Raw genomic sequence first — 25,328 nt, forward strand, 5'->3', positions numbered from 1 at the left:
ACACCTCTAAGACTACCTTAGGGTCTGCCTACAAAAAAGTCACTTTTGATGAATATGCTAAACTGTTGGATGATGAAGAAAAGAAGTTGAAGTCAATGGGGATTCTCAAAACACCTCAGTCTAAAGCATTGATGGCCAACAATGAGGGTTCTTAAAATTTAGTAGGACAATCTTCAAATAAAGGAAAGGGTAATAAGAAGTGGAAGAAAGACAAATCTGAGGATGCAGAAAAGACAACACCACAATCCAATCAACAAGGCAAGTCTTTTAATTCCAACAAGAAGGGGGACAATGATAAGGAGAAGAGGAAGTGTTCTTATTGCAAGAAATCGGATCATGAAGAGCATGAGTGTTATCCTAAAAAGATTGATGAATTGACCAACATCATGAAGAAACATAATGTTCCATTGCCTAATGCTTATAAGGATAAAGGGTCTTCATTGGATTCCAAGGGCAAAGGGCAAGCACTCATGGCTAATTCAAACTCTTCAAAGGAATGGATATTTGACTCAGGTGCCTCATATCACATGGGTTCTTCAAAGGAGGATTTTTCTTCAATGAATCACTCAAAGGTACCACACATCTTCATGGGGAATGATAGCAAAATGGAAGTTGAAGCGAAAGGAAATGTGGAAATGGAAAATGAAGAGTTTCAAGAGGTTCTCTATGTTCCAAACCTAAGTTCAAATCTCCTATCAATCTACCAAATCACTCACCTTGGAGGACATAGAGTTGAGTTCCTTCCAGACTCAGTTCAAGTGCACAGTCTTCAAGATGATTCCTTGGTTGCAATGGGGAAAGTGAATGATCACAAGAGGTTGTACTCTTTCTCACATTTTTTTCCCAAGTCTCCTTCAAAGGCCTTGTTATCTCAATCCAATTCAAACATGCAATTATGGCATGAGTAGTATGGTCATCTTGACTACCACTATCTTCAGCAACTTTGCACATATCAAATGGTCAAAGGTCTACCTCAAATCAACTTTTTTAAGGGTGAATGTTCAACAGATTTAGTGGATATGCATCTAGAGGGAAAGTTACAAAGAGGGAAGTCTTCAAGAGCAAAAAGTGTTCTACAAATGGTTCACATGGTATTAGCAGGTCCTTTTGCATCAAGACAAGGTCACTACATACTGACCTTTGTTGATGACTTTTCAAGGTTCACTTGGGTCTACTTTTTTCATAACAAGAATGAAGTGTTGGAAAAGTTTCTAGACTTCAAGACTCATGTAGAACGGAAATCCAGAAAGGCCATCAAAATACTCCGCATGGACAATGGAAACATGGATGTGAATAGAAGACTTAAGGACTTTTGTAGACATGAGGGAATTGATCTTCAGAATTTGCCATCATTTAGTCCACATAAGAAAGATGTTGCAGCCTTGAGGATTAGAACTCTTAAGTTCATGGAAAGTTGCATGATTCATGCCAAGTCTCTAGATCCATCATTAGAAGTCAAAGAAATCTCTAGTGCCACTCACATTCTTAATTGTTCTCCTCATCCAGCCTTAGATGGAAAAACTCCTTTTGAGGCATGATGTGGTAGAAAACCTATTGTGATACACTTCAGAGTCTTCGGTTGTCCTGCATGGGTAAAGAGATCTTCCAGGGGATGCAAGGCACAATCATCTCGGCCTTGTACCTTCATTGATTATGAAGATGATGTGAAGGCATACAGACTTCTAGATCCTAAGACACATCAGATATTTGTGGAGAAGGATGTACATTTTGAGGAAAGTTCACCCAGCTTGTCCTCTACTCCTATTTGCACATCCTACAATGTGGAAACTGATAGTGATTTCAGTGATAGTGCTTCAATAGATGCAGAAACATGGGGTTCTATCGATAGTTACAACAAGAGGTCACTTCTTTAGTTCAATCCACATGCATACATCACCACAATGATAGGTCCTAAACAATAGGGTACATCTAGTCTTCCACATACAAGTTCAGTGATAGATTTGGGGGACAATATTCATGATATGCCTCTTCTTCTTGATGCAGAATTACCTTCTTCAATTTTCATGAGGGTTCCATCAAAATCTCTTGTTCATTCTCTACATGATCAATCCTCACAGGTTGAAGTGATTGTGGATACTTATGATCAGCAGTTGCAGCAGGGTTCTTCATCAATTGTAGAGAGAGGCAATTCTTTGGGACAGGTTCTTCACTCAGTTGAATAGGTTTCAAAGACATCACTTGTCCATGAGATTCTTTCCACACACAATGGAAGTGTCTCATTTGTACCCTTGGCATTGTTTCTTCCTAAGGGGAGGAACACCATTCTGCAATCTTGAATCAGCTTCTTCATTTGAGCAGTTAGTGTTCGACATTCTTCTTTGCAGGGGAGCCTATTCTGTCTCTCTACCTCTTCTTATCATTCTGTTATGTACATACTAGATGTATGTCATAATGGGGGGGTCTTGACTACTCCAACCATTCATGTATCCCTATTTATCTCTCTTTTTGGGGGAGGGTTTTTCCCATGAGGTTTTCTCTCTTTCTCCACTTTATGAGAGATTTGTATTTTCATTATGTACATGGGTACCTAACATGGCCTAGTAGCCAGGACCCATTCTACATTTCATCCTAGACTTCATAAGCTTAAGGGCATTCCCCTAAGTTCCACTTAAGGGGGGGTGTTGGTGTAAATAATTATTTCACTTATTACACTTAAGTTTACTTAGGTTAATGCATTATTTAATTATTTTGCATTATTTTGTTATTATTTTAGGTGAGACACTTAGGAGTTTGTGTACTCTCATTGAGTTATGCAACTCTAATTATGCACATGGTGTCTACAACACAAGAGTATGCATCATTCACTAAGTTTTCATGATGACAACACAGTTATCCGCACTCCTCATTTAGCACATGTTGTCTACACTACTGATTTGTGTGCTACACCATTGTAGGCTTATCCTCACATCATCACAGTTAATCCTATGCTTAATGGAGGATAACCCAATATCTGGTGGACATGTGCCTAGTTGTATGACATATCATGATGTTGACTTCTATGCATTCTAGAAGCTCTCCTGAGGCCTTTATATATAGGCACTCCTAGTGTACTCTCAATTGGTTATTGAATGAATATCGTCATTCTGATCATACTCTGTCTATTTTCAGTCTACTATGTGCTTGTGTTGAGTTCTTTAGTTCTTGGGTGAATTCTGGCCTAAGCCAAATTCTTACAATTCTAAATGTGGTGGCTTATCCAAGTTTGACACATGTTTCCATGAGGGGTGTGAACAAGATCTTGGAAAGACAATAGTGAAAAAAAAGGTATATGAAACAATGAAATATACATTGAAGAGTGGGGGTGAGAGCTCTAGATTTGAATTGGTTGGAAAAGATATCAGTGTGGCTAGTTCTATTTCAGATTTCAAGGCAAATCTTTTCTACAAGTATGCAGGACATAATCACAAGTCTTAGTGGTTGGATCAACAACTTAGAATGTGTAAGGAGACTTTTCCCATTGGCACTATTATATTAGTTGTTGATTTTTCTGAGAACTACACATTGCAACCTCAAAATGAGACATAATCTCAGTATTACAACTCCATTCAAATTGCTATTTTCATTCACATAACATATAGACATGCCCCTGATAGTGTAGAAGATAATTGAAATCTTATTAGAGAGTATCATTTTTATATGAATGATGATAGATCTCACTCTTAGGAGTTTGTGCAACATTGTTTCAAGAATTATTTTGATTTCTTACATGGGCATGCAATTGCTATGGATAATTGCTATGGATATACATATCATTTGGTCAGATAACTGTACAAGTCAATTCAAGAATGCTAGAATGTGTTATTGGTTGTGTAGGATGCACGTAGAGAGGGGGGTGCCTCATATTTGGAGTTTTTTTGAGTCTGGCCATGGAAAAGGGGAACATGATGGAGTAGGGGCATTTGTGAAGAGAGCTCTAGTTAAGGAGCAACTAAAGATTTCAGCAGTAGAGCTTCTTGATGCTTGTAGCATTGTTGATTGGTGTAGTTTAGCATTATCACAAGGGGGACTCTTGATTCAGTGGTACGTAAGTTCTTTTGGTTGGTTGAGGAAGGTTCAATAGGTGATAGATTAGATTTTTCTACAGTGAGAGACTCATCAAAAATGCATTCGTTCCAGAGTTCTGATTCTAGTACATGGACCATTTGGACACAACAACTAGCTTGCTTTTGTCCTTGTTGTTTTCAATGTGATTGGGATCACTATGAGTTGAGTGAGTGGGTGGACACATGGGCTCCACATTATCATACTCCATTGTCTATCATATCCTCTATTAGAAATGATGACATGGAAAGTTCACTTGATCATAACCATCTATTAGATCTACTTTAGCTAGGAGATGTCTTTGCATTGGTTGCACTATAGGGTAATGATGAGAAATTTGATTATTGGTTAGAACCTTGTGTAAGAGGTAAACAAAAACTTGCACAACTGATCACAGATGATGATGGATTCACATATCCTATTGGTTCAGTGGTTGTCACTAGAACATGGCTGTGGACATACATGCTTAGAAGGAATGAAATTCCTACATTCGAAGACTATTAGAAGCACAAAATAATTCTCATATATTTGCATCTTATTATAGCAACAAATGTAAAGTTGTTGAAGCATCAAGGAAGACAAAAAGTAAAAGAACTTTTTACTATTACTAATGCTGATCATGAAGCCCTATTGGAGACCCTAAAATAGAGAGAGGACCCTACTAGAACAGTTGACTAGGTATATTTACTTCTTATGTTATTTTCTTCAAAATGATTCAGTGAACTGCTAATTATCTTGTTTAATACAATAAGTTACTAATTTTTTTACGATATTGGAATGTAGGTACATCATGAAGAGTGGGGAGGGGGTGTTGGGGAGAATTCCTGAGATTTATGATGTATTATGATGTAAAGTGTGAAGTTTTTTTTGTATATCATGGTTTTTGTAATAATGAAAAAGACAAGTTATTCAAAATAACACATACACATCCAAATACATGCAAAAGTTTTGAATTATTCTATTTTTATTTATGATGAGTGGTCTAAATTACATGATATAATTTAGTACTTGAAAAGAAAAGATCAATTTAATTTTTTCCATTATTGTCTCTTTTACATCATTGTGATATATTAATTTCATAGAGAGGTTGTTTTTCAATTTTTATAAACTTTGTATAAGATTTTTACTCTTTAGAACACTTCCCACCCTTTAGAGGGGAGATCTCCACCACGCAAGATGATCAACCAAAAACAACCATAAGAAATTTAATCTTCTGAGAAGGATGAGAAATAGAGACACTATAGAAGAAATGAAGAGTCCTCATAGAGAATCCCCAAAAAATTCTCAACATCTGCATGGAGAAAAATCAAATGGAGGAGAAAGACACATACTACTACACCATACTTACTATTAAAGTTGCATCCCAACTACCACAAACATAGATTTTAAAAGAGAATAAACCTTAAAGCACAGAGGGTATTCAAATATCATCACCAAGATAAAGAGAGAGGGGGCCAAAGAAACTACATAGAATCTTGATCTCTCACAAATTGCCTAACATTACTCTCACATATCAACATAGCCATTCAAAATAGGTAAGAAAAGAGAATAATCATAAGCAAGATAGAATAAAGTCACCACTAAGAGAAGAAACAAGAGATTGAACATAGAGCTAGGTTGTATTGGGAAACACAAAACCTATCTCAAGAACTCCAACATAAAGACACCCTCCAAGACACCCACCTAAAGAGATCTATACACCCATCTAAAGAGATCTATAATATGATATTGAACTCACTAGAATACTTAAGGATTAGATTCATACTTATTAGTCTCTGTCTTTTAGACATGAGACATTAGTTTCCATGTTTTTGAATTATTCAATTTGCAAAAGTTATTCAATTTCCAAATACACATCCATAAAAGTGCATAAAAATAATATTCTAACATTAAAAGATCACTAGAGCATAACTCTGAAATTTCTGATCTTGGCATTGAATCATCAGTGCCATTAGCTTTGGGTGGGTGGGTGAACCCTAGTTACACCCTTGTTCCATCCACGGAGACCATCCATCATCCGCAACCACCCCGTACTTTGGAGTCTCCAAGGTGCTCTAAGTGCATTTCAAGGTCGATCTTCTGAGGGTTGTAACTCATAGCTCACAAGGGCTATCAAGGAAATGTCAAATTCTATAGGATGGTGATGCCAAGACCTAAAATAACCTATCTCATTTTTGAGAGATCACATTCCGTTTGGATTCGGCACAATGATCTCCCTCAATGCCAAAACTCACAGTGTGCCTCAGTTCATAGGTGCACCAGAGCATAACTTTGAAACTGTTGATCTTGGCATCAAATCATCAGCACCACTAGCTTCGAGTGGGCAGGTGAACCCTAGTGAAACCCTTGTTTTAGCCATAGAGATCATCCATCATCTACAACCACCTTGTACCAAGGAGTCTCCAAGGTGCTCTAAGTGCATTTTGAGGTCGATATTCTGAGGGTCATAAATTGAAGCTCGTGAGGGCTACTAATGAAATGTTGAATTCTATAGGATGGTGATGCTAATAGCTAAAATAACCTATCTCATTTTTGAGAGATCACATTCCATTTGGATTCGGCACAACGATCTCACTCGATGTCAAAACTCACAGTGTGCCTTAGTTCATAGGTGCACTAGAGGATAACTCTAAAACCACTAATCTTGGCATTGAATCATCAATGCCATTAGCTTTGAGTGGGTAGGTGAACCCTAGTGACACCCTTGTTTCAGCCACGGAGAGCATCCATTATCTGTGACCACTCCGTACCGAGGAGTCTCCAAGATGCTCTAAGTGCATTTCGAGGTCGATCTTCTGAGGCTCATAACTCGGAGCTCATGAGGGCTATTAATGAAATGTCAAATTCTATAGGATGGTGATGCTAATACCTAAAATAACCTATCTGATTTTTGAGAGATCACATTTTGTTTGGATTCGACACATCGATCTTTCTCGATGCCAAAACTCGTAGTGTGCCTTAATTAATAGGTGCACCAGAGCATAACTTTGAAACCACTGATCTTGGCATTGAATTATCAATTCCATTAGCTCTAAGTGGGTGGGTGAACCTTAGTGACACTCTTGCTTTAGCCACAGAGAGCATACATCATCCACAGCCACCCTGTACCAAGGAGTCTCCAAGGTGCTCTAAGTGCATTTCGAGGTCGATCTTCTGAGGGTCATAAATCGTAGCTCGTGAGGACTATCGATGAAATTTCAAATTCTATAGGATGGTGATACTAATACCTAAAATAACCTATCTCATTTTTGAGAGATCACATTCTATTTGGATTCGGCACAATGATCTCGCTCAATGCCAAAACTCACAATGTGCCTCGGTTCATAGGTGCACCAGAGCATAACTCTGAAATCACTAATCTTGGCATTCAATTATAAGCACCATTAGCTCTGGGTGGGTAGGTGAACCCTAGTTACACCCTTGTTTCAGCCATAGAGAACATCCATCATCCGCGGCCACCTCGTACCAAGGAGTCTCCAAAGTGCTCTAAGTACATTTCGAGGTTGATCTTCCAAGGGTCATAACTCAGAGCTCATGAGGGCTATCAATGAAAAATCAAATTCTATAGGATGGTGATGCTAATACTTAAAATAACCTATCTCATTTTTTAGAGATCACATTTCGTTTGGATTTGGCATAATGATCTTGCTCGATGTCAAACTCGCAGTATGCCTCAGTTGATAGATGCACTAGAGCGTAACTCTAAAACCATTGATCTTGGCACTGAATCATGAGCACCTTTAGCTCTGGGTGGGTGGGTTAACCCTAGTGACACCCTTGTTTCAGCCACGAAGAGCATCCATCATCCGAGGCCACCCCGTATCGAGGAATCTCCAAGGTGCTCTAATTGCATTTCAAGGTCAATCTTTCAAGATTCATAACTCAGAGCTTGTGAGGGCTATCGATGAAATATCAAATTTTGCAAGATGGTGATGTTGATACCTAAAATAATCCATCTCATTTTTGAGAGATCACATTCTATTTGGATTCGGCATAATGATCTCGCTCAATGCCAAAACTCGCAGTGTGCCTTAGTTCATAGGTGCACTAGAGTGTAACTCTAAAACTACTAATCTTGGCATCAAATCATCAGAACCATTAGCTTTGAGTGGGTGGGTGAACCCTAGTGACACCCTTGTTTCAGCCACAGAGAGCATCCATTATCTGTGACCACTTCGTACCTAGGAGTCTCCAAGGTGTTCTAAGTGTGTTTCGAGGTCAATTTTCTAAGGGTCATAACTTGGAGCTCATGAGGGCTATCAATGAAATGTTGAATTCTACAGGACAATGATGCTAATACCTAAAATAACCTATCTCATTTTTGAGAGATTACATTCTATTTGGATTCGGCATAGTGATCTCACTCGATGTCAAAACTCATAGTGTGCCTTAGTTCATAGGTGCACCAGAGCGTAACTCTAAAACCACTGATCTTGGCATTGAATCTTTAGTGCCATTAGCTCTAGGTGGGTGTGTGAACCCTAGTGACACCATTTTTTTGGCCACAGAGAACATCCATCATCCGCGGCCACCCCATACCGAGGAGTCTCCAAGGTGCTCTAAGTGCATTTCAAGGTCGATCTTTTGAGGGTCATAACTCGGAGCTCGTGAGGGCTATTGTTGAACCATCCAATCAAGTCTCTTAAGTTTAGATATTTTGAGGTTATGTTGAAATTGAAAAGTTGTAGTATGAGGATAGTAACAAAGTGAAATGCTAGTTATCAAAGATTATGAATCTAGGAATAACTTCATGGTTGGGAATTGAATCCATGGTTGAGGAGTGGAGTCCTTAACTATGTTGAGATTAGATTTGAAGCCAAGAGTTAGTTTCAAGGTTGAAGGTGGAGTTTAAAATCAGATTTGGGGTTATCTGAACTTTGTGTAGGAGGTTAACAAGTGCGTTTATGTCATGATAGCACTTCAATTTAAACATTGTATCCAAATTTGACAATAAAGGTTGTTAAAATGTTATTAAAAAATTATTGCATTTGAATCGAATATAACAAACATAATCAAAATTAATGATATTTCATGAACATGAACAATACACATGATCCATAATAAATTAAACAGTACTAGATACTAAATTAATATTTATATCATTATGCACATAAATGACAAAAATATATATCAAAATACATGTATTCATAGACAAAATTTTACACAAGTATATATCAAAGATCATGTATCCATAGACATAGTACTCAAATATATATCAAAATACATAGATCCATATACAAAATGTGGTTGATCATGCCATCGGAATGTGTATAACATCAATGTGGCATATGCCATCTCAAAATGTCTCATGATGCATCCTATGACAACTATACTGTCCTAGGCTGCTGGTGGATGATCAAAATGTAGCCTCTTCGCTGCACTAGGTGGATCAGATGCCTCCTACATAAACAAAAAAGGAAAACCCAAAGTTAGAGTACTAAATTTATATGACTCTTTGTATCTAACATTGAATTACTCAAATGCATAATGATCTTTTTTGTAATGAATATTTAAACTATTAAAATTTCATAATAAATACCTCTCTCACCAACCTCTTGCACTGGTCAGGAGTCCTCTCATATGCCCTCAACAATGCTTCTACCTCATTGATTGTGGCTTGTGTATGTTCAAATAGATTTGTCAAATCAATCTACAACTTAAACTATAAAATTATAATTCATAGCATGCTAAATTTATAACATATTTAATCATGAATTCAAATTACAACTTACTATTGTAGGCTCCTCCTTAGGATAGAGTGGCTGCATCATCAAATCCACATAACTCTCTTGTCGAACCTCATGTGCGCTGGGAGTCTCCTATGAGATACAAAAAAGTAGTTGTTAATATCATGGAAATAAATTTTGAATTTATTTATGAAGATAAGGAAAATGAAAAATAAATGATACTTACACATATAATGGGGCTCTCAGTGTGAATGGAAATGCTTGACCATCTACAACACAGAATCTGTACAAGCTCATCGCCAGTAGCCACGCCCTATATACAATAAAGAATGTAATTAAATTTCATTACCACAAACATTTTACAAGAATGCATTGATATTTAATCAAACTGAAAGCACCTAATTACCTTTCCTTTGTCAATGCGTACTAGGTCATCCCCAACACTTTGTCCCCCCAGGATAGGTGGTATGGTTTGCAAGATAAAAGAAAGATTAACAACCATATATGCTACAATATCAAATAGAAAAAACAATGCGAACACAACATAATGTACCATAGATGTCTCAAGGCCAAATGAAATGGCTGAGAGTGTGGCATCATCAATCTATCTAAGCTCCTCCTTGGTCATCAACTAAACATGAATGAAGATCACATACATGTATAAGTTAGTATGGCTTAAAAATTAAGATTAATCTATTATAAAAATTAACTTTAAATCGCATATGTCATAACAAAAAAATGTATACACATACCAACACCGAAGGAGTCCATGCCTCTGTATTCCCCTCCTCTCTCGCATCAGGGTCTGTAGCCTTTGCATGTGTGTCTAGTGTATCCTTGTCTAATACAAAATGATACTTAGGAAGATCACCTATGGGACCTAGGAAAATACTCTTGCACGTAATGCAACTGTGAGGCACACAAACATGTGATGAGCTAGCTGATGATGAACTAGCCCCAGCATCATCAACATGAGGAGGTAGGACTAACCTAGCTTAAGATATCATTAGGCTACTCAGCTATGAATGGCTTTGATGGTCTGAGAGCTAGCCTCTGCCAATATCAAGATGTTGCACTCGAGGAGGGGGGGAGATATTAGTGGGGGGGACAAAGGTGCCATCTTTCTTTCAGTGGAAAGAGGGTCTATCCTGAGGAGCTCCTTGTCCTACACCCATGTTGGGATTCATGCTCCAATAGTTCACTTTAAGTTTCAACACAAATTCTGCATATAATTTTCTAAGGAAATAAAATGGCACGTCTAAATTGCTATGCGGAGGGATATCAAAAACCATCCACCAATGATCCAAAAAGTTTGCACGTATGACATCATTTGTGCACCATTTAATTAATAGTTTGGATTTTTTTGGGTCAACTGGTATACCTATTTTTGGGTTTACAAAAAAGCTAGCCAAATCCTCTTTGGTTATATTGAGGACCACAACCTCATCATAGTGCAAACCATCATCAAACATCTCGTGCATTTCATTACATCAACAAAGAGTGGCATTTTTTTGGTTCGTAAGGGTTTCAATGTTATCCACTATGGTGTTTAATGTGGATAACATAGGAGCCAATGCAAGTACATTATTATATGTTCTTCGCAAACTCCTCAATTCGATGGGATTTTCATTTATCAAATCCTCGATTCGAGGAGGGTTTTGAGGGGGTAGAGGATCATTTGGTGGATGGTTTTGTGGGGGCACTGGATCATTTGGTGGGGGGTTATGAGGAATATTATTCCCTGCCTTAGTGTCATCATTTTGATCAGCCATTCCTATTGAATTACAAAACATAATATATATTAAAAAAAACTTTAATTTTAACAAATTTTTTCAAAAAAATCCTAGATTCAACTAAAACTAACAAAATCATGATAAAATCTATTGAATTAACATTAAAAATGATTTTAAAAATAAAAAAAAACTTTATATCTGATATCCGATTTAAAATCCTTTATTATTATATTATATTATAGTATAATAATAATAATATTATATTATATAATATTACATAATATATTATACTATTATAATATAATATTTTTATATTATACTATTATACAATTATAATATAATAATAATAATATTATATTATAGTAAAATTATAATTATTATATTATAATAATATTATTATGTTATAGTAATATATAATTATTATATTATTATAATAATATTATGTTATAGTAATTTTTTAAAATTGGATATCGATATTAGATCAGCTATATGATAATATCAGATATCCGATATCAAATCGGATATCCGATAAGCCTTGGGCCTTACTTCACAAGTTTGGTACCTAGATAGGTGAAAAAAAGTTATAGTGGATTTTGAAGCGCTTTTAGACGTCTTCAAACTCTATTTTTTTCACATTGCCACTTTTTGCAACACCATGATCTTGCACATACTCTCATTGGAATTTAACAATTTTTAAGTTGTTAAACTTTTCCTTTGTAAAAGGGTGACATATGTTTATACTTTTACCTAGGACTACGTAGTTGGATTTTATAATCCAAGTTGGGATTTTGTTCAAAGGATGAAAATTGTACATTCTAAAGATTTTAATGGTGGAGAACCTAATCAAAGAGAAGCATAGTAGATAATTGATTTGACACTTTGGTTTAGATAAGACCATTGCTCTAGTTAGCGAGCATTTTTACTAGCCATAATTGTAGCAAGATGTTAAGTAGTTTTTATAGAGTTGTAGAATATGTCAACTATAGAAAGGAATAAGTCAAATTCAAGGTTATATAGATTCCATTACATGTAATAAGGAAGCCATGGGAGGATATCTATATGGAATTTATTCTCAATTTACCAAGGACCTAAAGAAGACATGATTCCATTTTTGAGTAGTGGAGAAGTTCTCAAAGACAACACATTTTATTCCTTGTAAGAAGACTAACAATGTTCATGTGGTCAAATTATTTTTAAAAGTAGTGAGACTACACGGTCTCCCATAAAGAAAACTCTTAGATCGAGACACTATATTTGTTGGATACTTTTGGAGAACATTGTAAAAATATTTTTTACAAACTTACGTTCAACTTAGTGCACCATCCACAAATTGATGGATAGACAAAAATGGTGAGTAGCAGTTTGGAAAATCTATTAATATAATGAATAAAAGATAAAGACAAGTGGAAAGATCTTATTTTACCATACAAAAAATTTGCATACAATAATTTTGGCAATATAGGAGTAATAGTAAATCAAGATTTCATTTTGTATATGGAAGTAGTCTTAGGAATGATTCTAAATTGAAGTTGGACAATAGAGAAAAATAGTAGTGATAAAGTTGAATAATTTTAAGAACGCTTGAATAATTTTCATGAATAGGTGGGAGAACATATTAATAAGATCAATATTTAGTACAAGGCTAAGGAAGAACAAAAGATGAGATATAAGGATTTTTAGATTGGTGATGGAGTCATGTTCATCCATGAAAAGAGAGGTTTCCAATAGGCACACATAACAATATGAAGATGATTTTTTATAGACCATATGAAATCATGAAGAATCATGATTCTATAATATCTTATGAGGTGGATTTTTCAAATGGACTTAGCATTTTACCCATGTTTAATATTTTGGACTTGATAAAGTATCATGACGATAACATTACTAATGAAATAGTGGGATCTTAGTGGAATATTACAACACCTAATTTAGATAAGGAGGCGAGACAATATCTTGGATAATTGTGTTGGCAGAAGGACAAAAAAAATGAAATATGAAGAGTACTTGGTCAAATTGAAAGAAAGACCTATTATAGATTCATTGTGACTATCAAAACAAGAGGTTGACTACATTGATTTTCCTATAAATACTTGAGATGTGACAAGGTCATCACTCAAATTATCTCAGGTGTCTAGTGCAAGAGCATCCAAGATGTAAGAGAAATGTTGCATTACCATAAAAACTATTGTCTAGTTTTTCAATAAGGGCTATTTTGGGAAGGGTTATTATTTTTGGAAATCTTACTATTTTTAGTTAGTTTTCAAATGTGTATATTACAGCCTAAAAGAATGTTACCAAGGAGAAGAATGGGAAAATATAATGTCTGGAAAAAGAATCACAATAATATCTTGTTTGGTTTGGGAGATATTCACTTTTTAGGGAAATTTCTTCTCTTAAAACTTTAAATTATGCATTTTTATAGGACTCAAAAGATTTAGATCAAGTAGAAACTCAGAATCTTAAAATATGACAAATGGAGGGTCTCTAACTCTTCGCAAGCTTTCTGGTAGTGTATGATAAAACAAAATCCAACAATCAAATAAAATGATATGCTCTTTAGAAGTTGTGTTCCTTATTTGAAAACCAAATCTTGAAATACTCCAATGAGTGCCAAAACTCATTTTGGACATAATATCAACATATTCCAATGGTAAAAGTGATATAAAAGTGGCCAGCCCAAGAAAAGGGAGTTGCATCTTTTAGAACATTCTAGAGAGCTTAAACTCCCTAATATAAGAAGATACAATAGAGTTACAAGGGATAATTGCTATTATCCATATAGTGGCTCTAACTTGCAGATTATTGTAACAAGAACACCCATGTGTCTATCTCATGCTATTGATCTAAATGTTACATAATTTAATTTCATCAAAGATAATAGAAAGCAAGTGTTTCTATTCTTGTAAATTTTCATTTATTTCTTTATTGTGTTGTGTGTGTTTGGTTGAGTAAGGAGAGTACCCTTTATAAATATTTTAAGACACCTTGATTTAATGTTGGCTCTTGTTTTCCTTGTGTTGTCCCACCTCTTTATATTGTGATGTCGTTCTACTATACTATTTTTCTACAATTATAGTTGGTTGTTGTCCAGTTGAACTTAGTACTTCATCTTTCTCTTTGTACAATAAATTATGGCCATTTCAAAATCAACATGCATGATAAATAAAGTCATAATATCATGAGAATAGAATATTAATATTTAAGATAAACCTAAGAAACAAAATACACATTTTCAATTAAGTTTGATAGTAGTTAGTGTTGGTGTTTTGAAACAACATGGTTTCAAATTACCCTGATGAGAACAAGATACATCTAGGGGAACTTACTTCCCATCTTCAACATACCCTTTCAGACATCGGGCCAACTATAAGGCTAGACGCTTCTTCTACTTTAGGCTCTACAAAACCTAGACGGGTGTACCTTAGATTCATTTATATGGTACCAGTTCTAGAACATACACTTGAATCTTGACAAAGTAGATAAAACTCTTTATATTCTAACACTTATGCATAGATCTCAAACATGGAATAGCTAATAACATGGTCAAAGAAATTGCTAAGCTACGTGAGGGCATCCTTTTTAGTTCTTCAAAATTAAAGGGAAAATATTTGATTAATGATGTTGATTTTAGCAAAACCCTAAATATGCAGCAGTAAGAACAAATTGATCATGTAGCTAATCAATACCCTATCTATTGGGCAATTCCACAAATTAAACACATACATCTATGATATCAGTGACATATTTCATACACCTAGATATCAAATCTATTTTATCACTTTGTGAATTTGACATTGGTGTTCATAAAGACCTCATTCTCATGAAATATCCTTCTCAAAATAACCAACAACCCTGTTAAATACATCAAACATTTACTTGGCCCTTTATTCCAACAATAAGATATATCGGACATACAACCTTAAGGGGATGTAAATGGGTCTCAATTCTTTGTCCCAAACCACATAAGATTATAGATTATAGAGATAGGAGACGAGAATCAGAATGAAACTAAGAGTTTCCTGCTCATTTGTATTCATTTCTTTGAAACTATACATTCAAAAAGCATGTAAAATAACTCATAGAACCACTAAATAGATCATAACTAACTATATTATCTTCACTACTGTTATTCATACAAGAGAAATATGCTAAAGAATGTGGTGGAATCATAGTTCTAGATCCAATAATGTGGTCTCATAGACAAAACTTGAACCAACAATGTGGTATCACTTCGAAAATTGCCAACCTTTACAATGGATGAGAAAGGGAAAGATATAGAAGAAGAATGGAATCTCGAATCCGATTTGGAAATTATATGTGTCCACTTGAATCTCCATTCTTTATTGTTGTAGAGCATCTCTTCTCTTTCTACCCATGAAATCTAATTTGGTTTTCATCATTGTTTTGTAACAACCCAAAATATCTCTTCCTTAATGATGAAAACCCTTTTGCTATTAAAATATCTGAAATGCATCATAAAATGCTAATAATGATTTGATTTAACTAATTAGGAGGTGACAAAACTCACCCATAACTGCATTCATGCTGCCTCTTATGTTCATTCAGTTCATCATTTCACTATAAATCAGATTTGAACTACCTCAACTGAACTAAACTGAAAACTGGGCACTTGAGACAAATCCTCACATAACTAGAACTAGTGACCTCTTGTGCAAAAACTAACTCTAGAAATGGAAAGTTGATTTTCTCCCAATTCCAGTGATATATAACACTCCTATATGGACATACCAGAAACTCTTAGAATCTTGCTTTGAAAATCAGGGTCCTTTCTAGGCTATATTTAACATTTTCTAAAGTTAAAACTATAAGATAAATCAAACTTTATTTTAAATTTCTCCTACATGCTCACAAAGGAGAATAATAATAAAATATTATTTTTTAAACTTGTTTGATTTTTCCCTCACAAATTCGATCTGGGTCAAACCTATTTGACGGACCTTGCCATTTGTCAAGTTTTGATTTGCTGATTCTTGCACAATCACCTGACAACCTCCACCTGGGCACCATGTGTCATCACTTCATTGGTTACCTATTCTACCACATTATCAAGCCATGTCATTGCCACATCATCGATCGCCGTGTCGCATGATGAGTTAGCATCATGCCATGTCATCGCGACATAGCGACCATGTGACATTGTCATTTTCTGCCATGTTAGTGCCCAGTCATCATACCACATCAGCGAGCCACATCACTATCCATGTCATCACCACGTCACTGCTGACATCGCTCGACATGGTTATCCCCTTGCATCTTTCCTTGGTGACATCACGACAACCATCAATCTGCCACGTGTTGCCATTTTGTGCCTTTGATTTCACACTGTCGTGTCATTATGTCGCCATGTGTCAGCTACTGGTTCATTCTTGAGTTCCATGTAGCTGATGTCATCTTCTTGGGTGACATGTTTGGTCAAAATGTACTCTTATCTTTCTCTTCGGCCAACTGGCTACTGGTTCATTCTCGAGTTCCATGTCATGTTGAGATCATCTTCTTGGGTGATGTGTTTGGTCAAAATTTATGCTATTTTACTCTCCGGCTGGCTGGGCTACACAATGATCTTGTCTTATGTCTCCGGCGGGTGTTGATGTATTTAAAGATTGAAAAGAACAACCACATTAGGAATGTGGGACAAATGAAAGCTACCTGACCTGCAAGATATACTGCCTTAACCTCTGAAAATCTCTGCTTATGGAAGGGTATTTCCCCCCTATTTTCATTGCTGAATGACAGTGTATCACATTTAGTGCTGAAGCAATGTAATTTTTTCAACCTCTTTTTGGCGTGCAAAGAAAATGTGGGAGCATATGATCTCCTGTTCGTGGAACAAAAACTCCCTGGGCTTGGACTTAACGACTTCCCTTGCTGTGTCTATTGGTGGATGACAAAAAACTTTAGTTTGTTAAGCTCACCCTTAGCCTTTTAAAAACACTATGGTAGGGAACAACTTCCCTTTTTACATCCTAATGCTAGAGAGGGTTGCTTGCGACTTTCACGTTATCCTTTTGTATTCAAAATGACTTCCTACGACTTCAAACCAAATTCGCAGATAAGGGTGATTTGGTAAATTGTCATTTTACACAGAAGATGTTTGTTGGCTTGTATGGACATCATATCCTTCATTCCTTGGCAAGTGTCGCTCCATCTCCAATTCGCTAACAACCACCTCCTGCTCCATGCCTCTTCCTTCCTCTGTCGTGGAAATCTGTGCTCCATAGTGGCGTAAGTATTCAAGTTGATCACATGAGTGAAGAAGGAGACCCAATGAAAGTTGCTGTGAACTGGATATCCAATTGACCAACATTATGCCGAACAAAGCTTTGCTTACAGGGCTTAAATTTTTAGTCTCAATGTCGTAGCTTGTCCTCAACCATTTCAAACATCCACCCCCATTCCATTCACTCTCCCTGTGACATATATATTCTATTGTTGACTGCGGTTATCTGATTCATGTGTACAGACTCGAGTGCATTAACAAAACTTTTGCCTTCTATTTAAATGCAAGGTGCAAGGAAATAATGTATCACTACTTTCATTTGGCCTATCCCCATTCCATGGATTGTCCTGCAAAATTGATGGCACATCCTCTGTTTTGAGCTACTCCTCTTCACACTAGTGCCAAAACACTCTCCTTCAACTTTGACTTCCACCGCGTACGAAAAAGGGGTTATGCCTATCCAACAAGATTGTTTGTAAATCTGCATTCTAATCTTGAAGATAAACTACCGTTGACTGTTATGAGGAGCTCCTTTGCATTCTAAATTGGAAAAATCTAATCCATCAATTAATCCCAGCCACCTCTCATGGACAATAATTACTTATTTGAAAATGATTGGCTCCAAAGAGAGATTCACTATTCGAGTCACACGAAAAAAGTAAAGATACATTATCATCATAAGGAGCCAAACTTTTATGATTAAGGTATATAAGCGAACTCACATCCTTTCTTGATACATTTCATCTACAAAGAGGTTAGATGCATTAACCCTTGATGGGGAGACAAGAAGCACCATAGCATTTACAATTGGATTTTGTAGGTTGAGTTTATCTTAATGTGTTGCGAAGTCGGTCTCCCCATAATTGTACATCTCAAGAATAAGACTTTAGTAACTCAATGCTTGATCATGCCTATCATGCACTATATTTGTTAATCAAATCCATCTCATTCATTTCATGCATAGTCCCATGTACATATCACTTGATTTGAAAAGGGCATATATGTATATCTAACATTCAACGAGTCATAGTTGTTTCAAACTCTCAAAATATGCACAAATCTCACATATCTATCAGCCTGATGCAATTAGTCGGGCCCCAAAGTGGGCCTGGCTAAAAAAAATTCATTTTCAAACAACTAACATCTCAAATTGATCCACCGGATTCACTTTGCAAATTGAAAACATTTTGAAACATTGAATCAACTCTCAAAACTCACTTTTACCCTTTACTGGCAAATGTTAATTCAGTGCCAAGGGGTCCTTTGACTGGCTTTAAAAATTGATAAAAACACCTCAATGTGCTATGAAAATAGACACATTGATTCTCTGTTCCACATTCTTTTACCATATTGAATCTTGTCTCATGAGAAAATCTCAGTCAAAAGTTATTGACTATCAAAGTTGCCCTCTTAGAATTGCCTACAAGCAAACATGTCACAAAACAATAAATTGCTTTTAGAATCAACTCTAAAAATAGGGCAAATTGACACTTGGGAAAATGAAAACTAGGGTGGTAGTTCACTATCACGAGAAGAGTATAAATCTAAGATTAGGGCTTATGAAAAATAATTGGGTGCATTTGGTGAATGGTCAAAGTGGGCTACTCAAAATTTGCAGACTAGAAACACTAACAAAAAAATATTTTTTGCAAACAGAATGGACTTGGAAAAGTGTGTAGACGGATTCGTCAAGACTTAAAAACTGGCACACTTAAAGAATTTTTAAAGTAGAACATAATGATAAAATCCATTCGATCTCACCTATCACGGATTCAAATTTACGACATCACGAACAAGGGTACTGACCAATCTGCACTAATGACATAGTAAAACTTTACAAATTGCTATTGGAATCACGTTCGAAAACTGATCAAACCAATTCTTCATAAGCTCAAAATTGAAATATAGCAAGCCTCTGACATCTAGAATGCAACACAAAAGGAATTTTCTCATTTTGGTCAACTAGGTCAAAGTTATAACCAGTCAAATAGGGCCTCTTAGAATTTTTAAAAATTTGTATCAGCATAACAACAATAAATGACCAACTTTGAGGGATTGAAAACCTAGACAAAACATATCAAGATGAGTCAAAATCTGAAATATAGGTTTTTTGGTATGGATACTAAAGACTCCCAAAGAAGTGAGTCATGAAACAGTATTGGGTGCGAGATATTCAAATGCAAACAAGGCCTTATATTGTCGTTTGACACTAATGCAAAAATGCAGATTTGGATATTGCTCAAAATAGAGCTTCATAGAATGACTTAGAATGACAATTGTTCTTTATGGGATGAGTACACATACTGAATGTAAGGTGTTAGAAACATTAAACACCTATTAGGCCTCAAAGGGACAACCGGGTACACTTGCATCAAAAAATGCTTGTAGTGTTCGATTTTTTTATTTTTTATGGTACTCAAAATCAAGGCTTCAATTTTGTGTCCCAACAGTAGGATGATAATAAATTATTTTATGAGATAAAATGCTACAGTGACAATGATATGATCTACATAACCTACCTCTCTATCATGACCATCATTGGGTTGGATTATATATATATATATATATCATCAAAATGCTATGAGTCAAGAAAGGTAATTCAATATCTTAGCTTATATTATCATATAAGAATATGTCAAGTTTCTAGATGATTGGAAAGATGTTAGTATTGGATTATAAATATTTGAGTATAGTTTGTGGATTATCAAATTGAAGGTTATATATTTTTTATGGTTTGTTATGAAAGGATGAATGAGACAAATGCATAGTTTTTTCTTGTATGATTTATTATTATTGGGGAATTCATATTTCCCATAAGTTGTAAGAATTCATGTTTTAATTGAAATCTTAAATTGAAAGTGTAGGAAAAATATTGGCTATATAGATATAACTAGCTTTTAGTCTATGTAGAGAGAGTCATATTCACATTGCTTCAATTTGCTTAGAGATGATATTGATACATCAACAAAACATTGTCACATCAATAATAGATGTCTTAACAATGTACACCTATTATTATTATTGTTATAACTTAAGGCACAACTTCTAATACAGCTTCTTTTTAAGTGTTTAAAGGCAAGTCAACAAAAATAATACTCATGTCACATCATATTTGACGACACCATGTACCTATCTCCTAGCTATAAATAGGTACTTTAACAATTAAATTATTATATATAATTAAAAGTGACTCTAGGAGAATACATTTAAATAAATAAAAATGAAAAAAATGAAAAGAAAATCCAACTTTATCTATTGAATTCACAAAGGAAACTTTAAGCAAAGTTTGAACTTGCCTATCTAATCCTGAAGCTCAAAATAATAATTTGAAACATGCTAAACAAAGAAGTGCATTATATTGTTTGAAAATCTTTACTTTTTTACTTTAATTATTTCTCATTAACTGTGATTATTAGCAATTATGTTGCAATTTAATCATAGACTTTACCAATTATTGTCTTTATTATCTATTCATTGATAATGTATGTAAGCATTAAAAAGTTCCTTAAACAAAAAAAAAAACAAAGAAAGAAAAAAAAGAAAGAAGTCCTCTATTGTAGGAACATTGCAGCCTTCAAAGATGAATTGCATGTTCCTTAATTAAGAAAGAGGTACAAATATATGTGGTCAGATTTATCCATTCGGCTCAAATACAAAAAGACAAAGATGATGTGATCAGATCTTCATATTGTGATACTAGAATGAACATCTTACAAGCCAAAATCTTATCATAGTTAAGACCCTCTAAAAATCTACCAAATATAATACAATACAACAGCTCTTTTGTGTGCCATTATACGAGTGACAGGCTAAGCCTAATTGTGTGGATTGAGACAAAGATGAAGCCCAATATCCCTTGCTCTTCCTCTCTCTTCAACACTTGTTGATTCAGATTGCCCATCTGACTTTGGATTCCAATTTTCATGGTGTATGGGAAAAAGCTCCAGTGTTTCCACATGCCGAATACTGTCTTCTTCTGAAACTTCAATTCCATAATCATAGTTTGTATTAAGAGAAGAAGCTTCCTTTGAATGATACTCCTCCCAATTACCTTGCTCCTTATAAACTGGAACAAATAAAGAACTCGAATTTCCCTAGAATATAGGAAATAAATCAGATGTCTTTCCCATCATCTAAAAATTGAAAGTTGTACTAAAACCATCGAACTTCACTGCTTTCTATGTAAGAAACATTAGTTATAATGTTAGACATGATCTAAAATATGTATTTTATGAACATTGTGGTATAGATTGAAGTGCAAACCATAGCTTCTCTCATCCCTGTATTGCTGTCAAAGAGTTTGCCTTCATATATAGGCTACAACACACAATTCAAAGAAACAGTGTGAGTTCCATGTTTCATTTTTGTAAGGAATATGCTAATACTTACACTAAGATTGACCAGTGATGTAAATTTTTAATGTACAATGGCTCTGAGCCTAAGAGGAGAAAGAAAAAATCTTGATGCCCACCTCAGCATAGTGGTACCCTGTGTCGATCATCTGATTAGCAGATGAAGCAGAGATTCCCATGTCAAATGCTAAATTCTCATGCGCTGAAAGAAAGCATTTAGAATTGATTAGAAATTGTTCTGATAAAAAAAAGCCCACGAGGATTTAGGGAACAAAAACCATGTATAAGTGATTAGAAATTGTTTATGATAAATCTGATAAAAAATCCCCATGGACTGAGGGCAGTTCATGTAGATGGAGGTTACACTGATATATGTGAGGGTTTTGCTCTCATTAAATATTGATTCCTTTCATGAAAAGTGAATGAAGTTTTTTCTTTCCACAGTTAAAAAAGGTATTGAATTGATATAGATATATAATATTTATTAAGCAACTAATGACAATTATACATTTTACATTATATATAATGTCAGATATTAAACCCTATTCCTACAATTTGAAATATATATTTTCTCTTCAAATCAGTCATTTCCACAGCTAAAACTCATATATATTTCAAAATAAATAATATCCATTAAACATACGAGTATAAATTTACATTTTATCTATGTATATCAGATACTATACCATCAACCCACAATCTCAAAATATATCTTTTCCCCTCAAATCAATCACTTCTCTAGTTGAAATCAGATAAATCAGATATATCTTAAAATAACCCAGTATATAATCAGATATTAAATCATCTTCACACGTGCTCAAAATATATCGTTTCCCTTCGGGTCAAATTACTTCTGCAGCTAAAATCCTAGTACATTGAGACATATGTGACAACAATGACATACACGTACAAGTTTTCTAACCTTAAAAACATTAATCTGATGAACAAGTGACCATTTTTAGTTAAAACCCATCAATTGAATATCAGAGTAAAAGCCCATTTTGATTCTTCTGCTACCACTATTCATTGATTTTTGCTGAAAAAATAACACAATCCAACTCAGAAACTTGGCGTTCCAAAATAAAATGAATATATTCTAACTGTTGTTAATCTAAAAAGATAGCTTGGAGCTCTGCAGAATGTAAGAGAAACCCATCACTATAACAACTATTTTCAATTTATAAAAGATGCTTGGTAACTCTACTGGAATATAAAAGAAATTTATTAAGATATCAACTATTTTCAATTTAAAAAAGATGGTGGTTTGAAATTCTGCTAGAATATAAGAGAAACCCATCAGCATGACAACCATTTTCAATTTAGAAAGATGCAAATTGGAATTCTAAGAGAAACCCATGAACATATCAACCATTTTCAATTCAGAAAATTTGGCAGCTTGGAACTCTGTTAGAATATAAATGAAACGGATGAGCATAAGAGCCATTTTCAAAAAAAAAAACAGATGACAGCTTGAAATTCTGCAATAATGTAAGAAAAATCCATGAGCATTAAAACTATTTTCAATTCAAAAAAGACAGCAGCTTAAAACGCTGCTAAAACATAGGAGAAACCTATCATCTAACAACCATTTTCAATTCAGAAAAATGACAGCTTAAAACTCTGTTAGAATATAAGAAAAACCCATGAACATAACAAGTATTTTCATTTTAAAAAGATAGCAACTTTGAACTATGCTAGAATATAAGAGAAACCGATCAGCTAACAACCATTTTGAATTCAAAAAGATGAAAGCTAGAAATCCATTAGCATAACAACCATTTTCAATTCAAAAAAGATGGTAGGGTGGAACTCTCTTAAAATATAAGAGAAACCCATTAGCATAACAACTGTTTTTCAATTCAAAAAGCCGACTGTTTGAAAGTCTGCTATAATATAAGAGAAATCCACAAACATTGAAACCATTTTCAATTCTAAAAAATGACAGCTTGAATCTTTGCTAGAAAATAAGAAAAATATATGAGTGTAACAACTGTTTTCAATTCCAAAAAATAACAATTTAAAACTGTGCTAGAACATAAGAGAAAACCACATTCAGCACAACAAATCATTTTCTATTCATAAAAGATGACTTAGAATCTTGTTAGAATATAAAAGAGAAACTCATGAAGAAAACCACATTCAGCATAACAATCGTTTTCCATTTATAAAAGATGACTTAAAATCTTACTAGAATATAAAAGAAAAACTCATGAACATAACAACTGTTTTCAATTCAAAAAGATGACAGCTAGAATATAAGAGAAATCAGCATAAGAACCATTTTTAGTTCATAAAAGAAACCCATGAGAGCTTGAAACTATGCTAGAATAAAAGAAAAATCGATCAGCCAAAAAACCAAAAGCCAAAAATAAATAAATAGACATCTTGAAACTCTGGTAAACCCTATACCATTGGCCAAGCGATTCTTCTGCCTCTCTCTGGCTTTATGGTTTTGGAACCAATAGAAGACATTCTTCCCTTCAATCTTTCCATAGCGACTGAGCTTCCACACAATCCTCTGTATCTGATCTGCAGTGGGGGAACGAATCCCAATGTTGGTGTAGAGCTCTCTCAGTATTCTCAGCTGCTCTGCACTTGGATTCCATCGTGTGCTGCTTCCACTGCCACTGCCACTCTGCCTGTTGTAACTCAGCACCTCATGATGCTCACCACCATTCTCCATCCTATTCAATCAATCAATCAATCAATCAATCAACCCAACTTCTACAAAAATCATCTCTACCATACCCTCCCTTTATACTAATACATTTGTCATGATTCCCCAAATGGGTATATAATATTTTAGAGTTTAGTAATAATGAAGTTGGTTTTGTATGGGAAGCAAGAGATCAATAAAAATCCCTGCGAGAGCGACTCAGTGCATTTCCGGAAGAATGGTAGAGACAAAAGGCAGAGAAAAAGTTGAATTGCAGAGAACCACATTCGGCATTTCTTGGAAATCAAGGCAGGCGTGGGATTGAGTTTTGATTTCAGTTGAAGGCGAAAGATGAATGAATGACTGACTTGGGTTTTTATCTGAGATCATCACAAAACCCAACAACAACAATTACATGACGATGGGTCTTTGTATTTGGGTTTTCTCGAAAAGAGAGAAGCTCTCGTCATCGTTATTTTCCTCCATGAGAGGTCATCTTCAGAGAAGATTGAAGTAATCTAGCTCTGCTATCTTTGAATCTGCCGACCAAATCCAATGGCAATTAAGGTTGCAAGTTGAGGACTTGTTTGGGGATGA

At 34.9% G+C, this 25,328-nt stretch overlaps 1 protein-coding gene across 1 annotated transcript; it reads right to left on the minus strand.

Annotated features, from left to right (window-relative positions):
- Nucleotides 1-21,296: 21,296 nt before the first annotated feature.
- Nucleotides 21,297-24,899, minus strand: LOC149531541 (protein WUSCHEL-like). Its single transcript, XM_089810044.1, has 4 exons — nucleotides 24,485-24,899; nucleotides 22,195-22,277; nucleotides 21,987-22,040; nucleotides 21,297-21,817 (listed from the first exon to the last, which is right to left on the minus strand). The coding sequence occupies exons 1-4, from the start codon at nucleotides 24,756-24,758 to the stop codon at nucleotides 21,539-21,541; spliced, it is 690 nt and encodes a 229-aa protein (XP_089666170.1). The 5' UTR covers nucleotides 24,759-24,899; the 3' UTR covers nucleotides 21,297-21,538.
- Between the last annotated feature and the right edge of the window lie 429 nt (nucleotides 24,900-25,328).

Source organism: Cupressus sempervirens, chromosome 11, assembly GCF_028749045.1.
Source record: "Cupressus sempervirens isolate cs-2001-9-10 chromosome 11, ASM2874904v1, whole genome shotgun sequence".
Taxonomy (NCBI): domain Eukaryota; kingdom Viridiplantae; phylum Streptophyta; class Pinopsida; order Cupressales; family Cupressaceae; genus Cupressus; species Cupressus sempervirens.